General features: G+C 35.9%; 1 protein-coding gene across 1 annotated transcript in view; it reads right to left on the reverse strand.

The window, feature by feature from the left end:
* LOC128886163 (neurotrimin) overlaps nt 1–9796 on the reverse strand; it is a 318713-nt gene extending 308917 nt beyond the window's left edge. The window contains exon 1 of the mRNA XM_054140803.1: nt 9657–9796. Within this exon, the coding sequence (XP_053996778.1) occupies nt 9657–9729 (73 nt within the window). The 5' untranslated portion in view covers nt 9730–9796. The remainder of the gene's footprint in view (nt 1–9656) is intronic.
* Between the last annotated feature and the right edge of the window lie 3098 nt (nt 9797–12894).

The following is a 12894-nucleotide window of genomic DNA, read 5'->3' on the forward strand; positions in this document are numbered from 1 at the left end:
TTCATTTTTCCAATGTAGTCACAGAATTATATATTTTTTTGTGCTTGAAATTGTTTCCATTATCAAAAATATTTGATTCATTGGAATATTTGAATTACATTGCATCTGTCTTTCTTTTTATATATTATTCGAAATACTTCTTCTCTAAATATGTAGTACCCAGCTTCGCTTCTAAAATAAAAGAAATTCTCATTAAAGCAAGTATTAATTTTTTATCGAGGAAAAATTAATTCCTCAATTCCATGATATATATGTAAATTATATTTTTCAAAATACGATAACTCTGGAGCGCTTGATGGAACGTGTGCGTTTGCGTAATATACATTTACATAGCTAAATCGATGTCCAGCCATTTAACTGTTCACCGGGATGCGATTTAGCTGTATTTGCAACTAACCAAACGCGTATTCTGCGGTATACTAGCCTCGTGCAAACAGGTATCTGAGGTTTCAGCAAAAGTGCAGTTACAGCATCATGAAAAAGTAATAGAATACCGTGCAAATATTTGTAAGCATATGAATCATAAAGTTCGGGTGCATAAATTTGTGAAGTTAATTGAATTTTCTGCATTTCAATGGGCGTCGAGTGGTGGCTGAGTGCTAACTAAATTTCTGATAGAAATTTTTATAGGATAATTTATTATATATCGCTGAAGGTTAAACTGAACGCTCAAAGGACCGACCATCCAATGCATAATAATGAGTAAATAAATTGGAATGAATGGCAGAACACATAATGTCAATAATCCAGATCAATTTTTAATGATGAAAGCAATACACAACATAAATTTCTTTACGAAACGTAAGCGTATCCACGTTTGTTAATGGATAGTAATTTGACAGAAGTGTTTTTCTGAAAAATGTCTACGTAAAATTACCTACTTCTGGTAACACATATCAATTAATTTTGAATGCCAGAAAGATAATAGACATTTACATATAACAATAGTAGATGCGTTCCATCCAGAAGTCCAACCAGTTCCATAATTAATAATTAGTACACGTTTACTATTACAGATTTTGATGATGACTACGTAATACTAACGTAATACAGTTACAATAAAAACTGATCTGCATAGTCTCCGATACTTTCATTTGATTATATTTCCATTCGATTACAGTACTGCTGGTTGGTAAAAAATAAAATGCTGCCCATTATTCACCGTCGGAACAAAGGTCGCACGAACGCCGTCTGTAACCGTGGTAATCGACCAGTCGTCTTACGCGGTCACGCGAGGGGTTGATCAAAATTTCATATAAAGCGTAATTAAATTTGAGAAGAAAGGAGTCGTATTCACATGGTGGGCGTCGAAACAGATTACATACTGGTTCATGTCAACGTCCGAGTTTTCCGCGTTGCTCAGAAGAGCTCGACCACCGAACATCGCGTAAGAGCTCGTCCACTCAGACACACGTCTCGATTTGCATAACAGAAGCATGTTGTATAATGAAAATTGCCCCACGTTGTACAACATTGTGTGCCCCTTCCGTATGCGTCTGCAACTCGCGTCGAAAGAGAAAGGAATTTCTTTCATTCGCATGCTCGCGAATAATTAGCGAACGCTGCTCGTGACATGAAGTTTAAAACGCTACTGACCGGCCCTTCCATGTCACGCCATGGAATATTTTATTGTTTCCTTGCGTTAAGTATTCTGTATTTGTTTGATGCTGTACACGTGGTTCATTGTCTTAAGGCGTGAATTTTTATATGGGTTTAGTGTTTTTATCAGAGATGAGCAAAGTTTTATTCGAATTAGAGATAACGTGTACAGCTACTGTCAACCCTTACACTTTTATTTCTTCATTATGAAACATTTTAATTTACCTTTGAATAATAATTTTCATTTGAAGAATAATCAGTACACAATCACTGATTCTATACTCGTTATTAGAAATATACATCGTGAAAAGAATTCCGTCTATCTCTGGAGTTTTTCTATTTCCATTTAGCAAGGTAATTGAATTAAAGAGTGGAATCGTCAAACAAAATATCTTAATAACTTATAAGAAACTTTTTAGAGTGACAATTAGGTATGCGAAAACGGATTGATTATTTAAATTAATAGAGTGGTAAACCACATCGTACGTATGAACTGAATAAATGAATATCCAGTACAGTTAATAATAAAAGTGATTACCCAATGTTAACATTGATATCAACGTTCACAAGAATTTCACGGAAGAGGATATCACTGCAAATTGCCGACATTTATCAAGCTTTCATTATTCCAATCCAAAGTGCACGTAAGGTTTCCGTGAATGCAGACATCCTTACGTATACGAATGCGTAAGTTTCATATTCAGTGTATATTCCTGTATATTCCAGGCACAAATATTAATCATCCGGTTCGAATGACAATGATAAAATGTAGCAACGAGTTCTGCTATTTATATCGGACTCTTTTGTCTGGACGAATATATTTCCCAGCAAGAAATAGTGCCGTGCGTTAGATTTCTATGCGTTCCGCTTTAATTACCTTTCAGATGCTTCGTGCTCACGACGACTACTACTCTTTTCACGTTCAGCTCCATTCAGTCTTTCCGAGGAGTACCGATCAATCAGGCCTCGAGACTGTCGGTAAAATTATCTTTATCCTGCGTTTGTCTTCTCGGGATGTTTATATCTTTGGTGTAATTATTATTGTTAGGGGAAGGTAGTCTATTATTTTTATCTTACAGCAAAATTAACATATTCGCGACCGTTGACGTGAATCACGTCACTTCAAATTCTATTCTTGGTTATGAAAAAGTTATGAACATCTTTTTATTTTATACACTTTACATATTTACAATATTGATATCTCGAAACATATTTTGTAATTTGTATCTTCCCTCTAAAGATACAAATTTCCAATGTCCAGCTACAGAATTTTATTATTTTATTATTTTAGTGTGTTAAGAACAGTTTTGCATATATGTAACGTGTACTTTAGACAATTTAATATTGTCATCTCAATCTATATATTTCTTTTAATGTGTAAGTAAAACCAAAGAAGAAAATACACCTACTTTAGCACATAAACCTTCTTACAAAGCCTGGAAATTTACGTCTCAAATTATTATCTGTATAGCAGCATCTACACAATAATCACTTCGGCCACAGTAACTCCAATTTTTCGCAACGTTTCACCATCAATACAATCGAGATGATTTCACGTAAATGACTTCGGTGTCGAAAAGTAACGTGGCTCCTCTGCGGTCGTTAACGATAATTCATCGAAAGTTGTAAGCCTTTCGAATGGGAATTAATGTTAATCTATGCAAATCTCTTGACCGTCGCTATATTTAAACAGGATTAGGACAAATTTCAGTGGAACTTTTAATTTAAAAATCTCGCCGCGAGAGAATTTCGAACGAGTAAATTTGAATGTACCGTTCCGCGCGTACGCGCGAGGCTACAAATTTTCGTTTGTTTTTTAACCGCTCGTTTCGGATAATTTCCCGCGGAGATACAGCGAGGGAAACGAAACGCGCTCGCGCCGGCGAAATTATTTACAATGCGGATCGGCGATGACGTATTCGAAAATACGAATGCGTCAGTGTAATACGTCACTTGAATGTAATCATTCGGTGAACTTCGTTTCACAAAATTTGCGCCCGTGGAAAAGCAGAACTTCACGGGAATTTTAATAGCCCCGATGGTTAAACGATTTTCTGGATATAATCGCCGGTGAATAGTGAAGGGGTCGAAATATACTTGAAAAATGTTCCAACAATTCAAACCGTAAATTGAATTTTTATCTCCGCGTGTCAGCGTCAGCGTGCTGCAGAGTTTATGACATGGTCAAGGACTCTCCCGCTACTATTTTGCGAGTTGAAGTATTTCAGTTCACAATCAGCATGTGTTTAACAGAGGTAAAAGACACCTCTCGCGGGACAAGTTGGAGTTTATTGCACGGAATTCCGAATTTTGCTCTACCTCGTCTTTAGCAGCGATTTTATTTGAAACCCTGCAGCTATCGTCGAGCAAAATGGAAATTATTCACGTTTTGTCGTTAACAGAATATGAAATCGATAAAATGATTGGTATAATGTTATTTAGATTCCTTTATCGTAATTGTTTTAAGAGAAAGTTAATTATTTTTCAATGGAAAATGGACAGCTGATGTTGTAATGGTAATAATAATATAAATTATCGGAAACTGATTTGCTAACTGTGGGCTAATATTAAATCTATTTATGTAAATTATTCAATCTATCTAGCTATTGGTATTAGGCTAGATTGTAGTGAAATATCTATATTTGGAACTTAACAAATGTTTCAAAAAATCTGTGAGTGGTTCTCTGGGTATTTTATGCAATATGATTATTCATACGACTTATAATTCTAATAAGAAAGTAATTAATCGAAACGTAAGAAATCAAATGTCAATATTTCATCTTATTGAAATAATCGAAACGTAAGAAATCAAATGTCAATATTTCATCTTATTTATTTTATTTCGACTTTAATATTGTAATACTTTAAGACAAAGTATTGTTTGCACAAAATCGATGATACATCATTATTTATTCCTGAAACAACTCATTTGAAACGCTCTAACAAAATTTAGAACGCAACTGCATAGAATTCAGCTTTGACTCGCTTTCGATAGTAAGCAGACCTGACAGAAACCCGGAAGCATTGGAAGGGCGAAATAGAAATTAGGTTTTAATGGTAATTGAGGGCCGATATTAGCCTAGTCGAGGGATCCCCACGTCGGGAGGAAATTTCGTTTCGTTGCCAAAATTCCGTCCACCGTCGACCACAGGAATAAGCATCGTTGCACTATGTCTCCAGGAAAAGCGCGCTAAGCGTGTAACGGAAGGGAGTGTTTCGTTTCTGTGACGTACTCTCATTCTTTTAAATCTTTTTCCTCTTTTTCGAGTTTCCAGGACAATCCTCAGAAGTAAAAGCCAAGAGAATTGTCTGCTATATGAAATTAAGGCAGATATTTTGTCAACATTGCCTACAAAGACTAGAAAACTGTAGTAAAAAGAAACGACAATAGGTCAAATTGTTAATAAGAAATTAAGAAGAAATTATATTATATGTTATCGAATGGTTATCAGATTGTCAGAAAGGATGTTAATTAAAAGTATCGTTAGCTGAAAGAATAATCAAATACAGCTCATGTTTGTTCGCTGAAAAATTTATTTATTTTAAGAATTGTCTAAGCATACAAAATATAAAGAACTAAATACTTTTATAATTTGTATTTGTTTCTGTTATCTTTATCATTTATTTTGTACAGTAAAACTAACAACAATACGATTATCACTCTTTACTCGATAGACAGTCCACACAGATATTCGAAACGAAACATTTATTTAAATCATTGTTGAAACGTTGCAATTCGTTGAAATCGCGACATACAGATGAAGATGAAGGTAACAGACAGACTGTCGTGAGTTATAGGTCGCAATAGTTGTCTATTTCGCGATCCCCAAAGGACTCAGATTTCCGACAGTGTATCGGTCACCTGGTCAGTTATTAATCAGTCGTCAGTCAGCATTCTGGAAGCACTCAAGCTTCCAGCAGTCAGTCAAGAGCCAATTAGCGATCAGCAGTCCGTTGGAAAGCCTAGAAGCAATCAGCCTTCCACCAATTAGTCAATTAGTCTCGCAAGCACTTAGACTTCGAACAGTTTAAGGGAGCAATCTGATTTCATCAGTTCAGAGATAATCAGATGAGTAGTTATTCTAGGAACAATTGAATCAACATTCCTCGTTAGAATTTCGCTCAAATTATAGTAGTAACATTAATTATTCGTAAAAAATGTTTCAAAAGATATACAGCGGTTCTTTTAGACAACATTATCATTTGTATGATTATGAAGTAGCTGTGAAATATACAAATTAATAATAAACTAATCGTATTGCACAATATAAACTACAATTGTTTGATGGCTTTCTTCTCACAGTTAAAATGCATCAACTTAAATGAAAACTGTATCCACATAGATTGTAAAATTTCTCTAAAATTGTTGACCTCTGGATAAACATTTATTTATCAAGGACTTTTTTATTTTCTCCAGCGAACGAAGTCCGAACGTACAACCGAATTTCGCTTAATAAAATTTACCTTCAACGTCGCTATCGCCATTAGATTTATTCGAAACCCAACGGGAGCGTGCCCGTATAAATAAATGAACGAAAAAGCGCCGCAGATAGAGATCAACCGACTTCAGCACTTTGATGGAGTTTCGGAAACAAATTCGTCGAAACAGGTTATCAAATTTAGAACGCGACTGATTACCATGTGTGTACAGATGGGCCAGCATGCATGGTAGCCGACCACGTTCCTGACTCTGGGTCATTCTGACAGCGCCACTATTAGAGGCAGCCACCGCTGGTTTGTCTATCACAGACCGCTGATTCTCTCATGGGGTTGGCGTTTCCCAGGAGAAATCTCAACCAATCACGAAGTTCGACGGAACACTAATCATTTAGAACCATAATTTTTCCTCTGTTAGCAATCCCAAGATAACAAGGCTAAACGACAGGGCTTAGGGAGAAATTCAAATTTAAATCTTACACTTGTGACTGAAAACCTGTGTCTTTTTACGCTTAGGAATTGAAAAATCTTATTAATTAAAAAGACAGGTAATCGGGACATGCATTGGTATTTTGAATGATAGTTATTGTATAATTGGAATAATGAGAATATTGCAATCTTTGTAATTTTCTTTTTTAAATTATTGTATTTGAAAAAGAATAAACTTTCTCCTCTCATTATCAACAGCTGGTGTGTTACTAATACCATAGTTACTATTTAGAATAACAGTAATTTTTTTATTTAATCTGACAGCAATATTCATATTCTAAATAAAAATGCATGTACTGACAGCCTGGGTTTGTAGTTTCAAAATGTTATCATTTTAAATATCATCTGGCTTCGGTTTATTTAATGAAACTAATGACGTGCTCATTTAATTCCAATTTGATGTTGAATACGCATATTTAACGTGACGTAATCTTTGTCAAGTTTAGTGTAGTGTGCATATTACAGTTTACAGTTAAGAAATAAAAATCATTGCGTATCAAAAATCAAATATTTCACGAAATTCTATGGTTGAAACATTAATCGGTGTTAAATATGAATCATTTATGTCTATTTTCGAATTATCAGCCTAAAGAGTACCAAGCATTTTTTATGTTGCATATAAAAAAAAGTATCGTTGTAGTATTCTTCGACTCTAACAAAATTTAATTTTGGCACATTTCTGAATACATACAGAACCAGTCCTATCGTCAATTAATTACTTCTGTGGCCCTTGCATCGCGAATAAAACCCCAAATTCTGTGTATTGATAATACGAATGCCCCCGGGGCTAGCAATTCCACCCGTATTATTCTATTCGACATTCGTAACAATTCCAGGAGGTCCTTTCCGTTCAACGGCGCAGAAAGTCCTACTTCCATTGTGGGACAAAGTTATAGAATGACTTCTCGTGAATGTTTTCTCCTTTCTGTGTTCTATATTCTTACCTCGTTACAAAATTGTGCGATATAGTTGTACAATATACCTTATATCTCATTTAAATTTATTGTTACACGCGTTCTCTTAAATATTGCAACGATTTACCGTAAACAGTACCTCGGCACAAATGGGTAATACTTTATTCAAACAGTGGATAACGATTAAAAACACAAAATGGTAATTTATTTTTCATTGTATTACTGATCGTTTAGCCTTCACTCGTTTAATGAGCAATGTTATTTCACTTTATAACTTAAATTAGAATTTTCATGGATTAATTGATACGTGAAAAATTGTTTATCTTTTATTCATCATTTGACATTTCATTTCAGTTTAATTTATAATTCCATTTCAATTTAATGTTCAAATTATCATGTTTATGGAACAAATAACGGATAGAAAGATGTTTATCGTTTACTCGTTATTCGATAATTTTATTTACATACAAATTGTGTCCATCGTACCTTGGTATATCGATAATTTGTTTACACTCGATGTCAAATTAAACATGGCATTAGTATGTCTTGGTAAAACTTGTAAAACAGGATGCAACAAAAAAAAAAGCTCATTTGCCACTTCAAACGCTAATCGAAATAATTTTACTACCAGAAAAACGGTTTTGGCTGTGAACCAGAAAGTATTTACGAGGCCATGAATAGGAAAGAGTGTACACGAAGTAACGTTTTTGTAGATTACGGTAGTCGCGGAGTTCCTGATATCTTTTATCACCGGTAGTGAAAGGTTAAATCTGTGATAGGACGAGTCGATTCCGTGATTGATTATTTAATATCTTATTTATAGTGACAAATCATTATTGTGTCGCGTAATTCTACCAGGCATAGTAACATGACCATCAACGTGACATTGATTTCATGTATATTAATTCAGTTATTTCACGAGTGTGAAAAGCAATTTCTGAACAGAAATGGGACAAATTATAATGGAAAATCGGATAAGAAATAAAGTTCACGTATAAAAATTAGACCCAGATAAAAATTATATCCATCATTATTTCTGAGTCATAGTAACAATAATTAACTTTTAGTTTATTTTTATAGTATTATTCGATATAAAATTCATTGCAATACAAATTTCCAACGATAAAGTGAAACTAACCACGTGAAAGATACAGTAAGAGACATTTTCCCCAAATGTTTCAAATAATCCTTTTCGCAATATTTAAACGTTTCGTTATCTTTTTGTGCGAATAAGTTCTAACTTTGCTTTCTTATCGGTCTCACCGATCTTCGTAAAACGATGTTCCGCACTTTCATTAAAACTTGGCCTCAAACTTTTGCCCAGCTGTGTATCTGCTGCTTAAATAACTCTATTCAAATTCTCAAGAATTTTGCGTCACGTAGCGTAAGGTGGAGCATTTAACGGTATGAAATGAAATATAATAACCGCGATATTACGATGTAACAGTACCGCGCACATTCGCCCTCGTGCACGTGTTCGTTACAAGTGTCTCCATAAATTTTATATATTTCTATATGATTAACCCGTAATTTTTTTTCTACCTCCTTTAAACTCCCTTTTAACGCAAAAATATGAAAATTCGTACGTGCTTCGTAAGATAGATTAAAGTATTGATTAAAGAAGAAAATAGAAGAAATGAAAACGACTAATCCTAGCCTCATTTTAACTGTCAATTTATCCAACTATTATTCTCTGCTTCCAAGCAACGAAACAACCAACCCATCAGCTGTGCAAATGCCGTCATTGTTCGCACGTTCGACCGCCGAAACGATTCTATCGACGGGCACCTATGGCGACCGTGGAGAAAATTTACGAGTAAAACTAATTGAAACATTTCTTTGCGTAGGAAGATTTTCCGAGCGTCCCGAGCGCCGCGGGATTTACTTAATCGTAATAAATAGTACGCGAGGAGCATCCACACAGCCAAGCAGCCTTCCTTAATCCGTTTCACTGCGTTCTTCCATTGTTTGCACGCTTCGCTCTTGTTAAATACGTCGAACAAGGAATTCCAAGCGCGAATCTCTACCCTCGTGAACTTATGTAACGTTAAGCGTAACACTGTGCGAAAACATTTGGATTTCGCAGTGCCAACGTTAAATGTTTACAGTCCCCTGATAGGAAAAGAGGTTTCGAGTTGTTGGTACGGTACAAAAAATAAAAATAAAAGTTGTCGCAAAAACTAAGTAGTTTGCTCGGATGGACGATGGATCACTAACCTTCTGATCGATGGGTAGCGGCGATGACGATCAACGCGGTCCACAGGATGACCAGGGATGTTATTATTGTCATAGTTGGCGTCCACGACGATCTCCGTTAGTCTCCTGTCACTTAACACGCACAAAGCGGTGAAATGTACGCGAGCCGGAGTCCAGATGCAGACTGACTGAGTCGTGCGAAATCCTGCAGGAGCAACACGACACGCATGCGTCCTAGCTTCCACGTGCCTGTCTCTTTCGCGTCTTTACTACTTACAGTGGTACTTGTGATTTTACGGACGTCCCGTCGCCCGACGAAGATTTCGGATATTTGTCGAATGGATTCTAAAAAGTACGTCCGGATCTAACATCAGGCACGCCTAGAATATTTACCGTCCGTGACAAGAGGATAGCGTGATCCATTATTTTGCGAAAATAGGTGGGAATGCTTGTACCTACAGTGTTGAAAAAGAGTATTAACTGAAATGGATAAACTAACAATAAGAATACTGACAGGATTACTGGTACGTATTCCTTTTACTTTTGTGTAGGAACGCAAATTATGATTGTTGTTCATTTGCTCATCGACTCGTAATTGTATTGACAATATATTTTGGTGGAACATGTTTTTGCAGAATGTTATCGGTCGCGTTTTGTTATTTACATTGCAGATCAGCAGGATAAGCTGTGTTAGGATGGTAAAATTTTTAAATTACTTTCAGTTTCTTTTGCTTGGTATTAATATTTCTCTTATTACTGCAGGTAAGCAATAAGTTTGTTAAGAACCACCAAAATCAATTAATCTTGGAGGAAGGCAATATTGAATTGTACTATTTGCAAGTTAATCTCCATTTTGATTAACAAAATTACCCTCGATATTGACTTTTAATGCATAATAAAAATCACAAAACCATAAATACGTACAAGTATTCACCCTCTAATTAAAAATCTTTGAATGAATTTTGTATTATTTTATCTTTCTCGAGGAATGTAAGATCTATTGTAGTTTAGAAGTTTAAATTTACTATGATTCGAATAATTATAACGCTACACAGTATGTGTGTGTGTGTATCTTAACGATGGTAACCAGCGTCTCGAAGGCTGCAATAATGACTGAGATTTCGTTAAATGTTCTACGAGGAACATTCCATTTATAAGAATTACGTTTGAAGAGATTAAACTGTAGGAATTATATTGCTGGGGAGCATTATGTCTCTGCTTGAAATTAATTTCAGCCATGTACTTGCGTTGTGAACAGAGAGAGAAGGGGCACGCTTCAGCACGCAGAACCAGACGTCACGAAACGCACTAAAATCGTGAAACGGAATGGAAATAATGCGTTAGGCTGTTGAGACAGTTAGGATTGTTATAATGCAACGTTTCGTAGAATCACGGTATTTCACGCTTAAGCTTTCGAAGCGATGTCGACGGAATGGTAATGAAGAACGAGTGACGTATTAACGCTAAGTTTTTGTAAGAATCCCGTACTTGTGCATACGTTTAGTTGACGAAGCAGTCGACAGTTATAACATTAATTTATATTTTCAAGTTGTAGAACGAAAGTACACTTTCTACACTATAAAAGGAATTTATACGTTCTAAATTATAGAATTAATTTATTCCTTGAAGTTATAAGATGAATTTATTCATTCATGTTATACAATTGATTTATACCTTCAACCTAAATAATCAATGTACACCTTTCAAGTTATATGATTAATTAATACTTCTACTTCACCGAATAAATTTGTACCTTCATTAAGAATTGATAAAAGACAAAATATTGCATGTAAAGATAACATAACGAGGCTAATGTTCGGCATATTAAAATGTATGGAAATAATTCATGTACCTACAAAATTTCACATTTATAAATGCACTTGTTTCCACTAAAGGAGTCTCGAAAATTTCATGATTCCCAGAGTTTCGAAACAGAATGGCACCTTAGGTAACACCTCGTGTGTGGATCGTTGCGCGAGAAGGTAGACAGAGATGACAGCGGAGGAAGGGGAAGAGCCACGAAGAAACGAGACAAGGAGGAGAGTCAGGAAGAGGAGAGAGAACGATGAAAAGAGAGGACGGAGCAACATAACAAGTGCGCAAACACATTCCACTAAACGAACATCGTTAGCAAGAGATTCACCTTTCGACTCCCACGTTTGATATGAATTTTTCCCTTCTGCTGGCGCGCATCAGCGCACATTTTTTGTTCGGCGAGGGGGGTTCGTACCCTGGATGGAAAATCGCGCACAGCGGGAGTCTTGTGACGGCGGTCTTAGGCGAAGTCAAACGAGAAAACTTTGCGGATTAAGCGCAATCAAGTACCGATAATTCCCTGGTGAATCGCGCATCCCCTTTCTATCCACCTGCAGACGAGTCGGAGGGACCTCTGTTAGGTCCCATCTCCAAGGGAGGCTAGATTATTCAGTCGCGTTCCCAGCGACAGCCTCCCTTATGGAAACCAACGAAAGCACCCGCGAGTATTATCTATCGAATTAATCGAGAAGATTCTCTCCTCGTCGCTTTGATTTTAACATTTATTCTAATATCAATTCGCTGACTGGCGCTTCGTCTCCTGAACAACGCCCGTGGCTCTTCGTTAAGATTCGAACCGCGACACGCAAAGGGAAAACGAATGAAATTCAACGCGTCCGATTTATTTCTGACTTAATCGCGAAGATAAAGGGCCTCGAATAGTGCATCGAATTTTATGATAGAACTGAATTAGCACACAGTGTGCCAATAACACTATTGCAATACGTATACAAAACTATTGCAACATATTATTCACGAACAACACGTTATTTATTTTTATTAGCAATGTTCGTTCAGTGATAATAATGACAAAAACATTTGGGACATTTACTAGATCCCATTATACATGGAATGAGTCCATTATCGAGACGTCGAATTGCGTTAGAGATAGTTTAATGAACGAATCGCATAATGTATTATAAATATTTAAATGCTGTAATACAGTGTTAACATGCAAAGTATGAGATCGTAGAGTTGAAAATATGCAACTCGTACGCGTGCTCTGCAGTGCATTATTCACATTCTACACGGCCACCATCAATCTCAATTATTCTGTACACATATGATATTTACGTTCGAACATTTTGTAAAATAACCTCTGTCATTGCAAATAAACATTCCATCTTGTTTAAAAAAACGTGACAATGACATACAAATGAGAACATTCATTTTACGTTGCCCGTGATCTGTTGTTGTCAAGGTTTAACGAGGATTTGACACTAAT

Source organism: Hylaeus anthracinus, unplaced genomic scaffold, assembly GCF_026225885.1.
Source record: "Hylaeus anthracinus isolate JK02 unplaced genomic scaffold, UHH_iyHylAnth1.0_haploid 11982, whole genome shotgun sequence".
Classification (NCBI taxonomy): domain Eukaryota; kingdom Metazoa; phylum Arthropoda; class Insecta; order Hymenoptera; family Colletidae; genus Hylaeus; species Hylaeus anthracinus.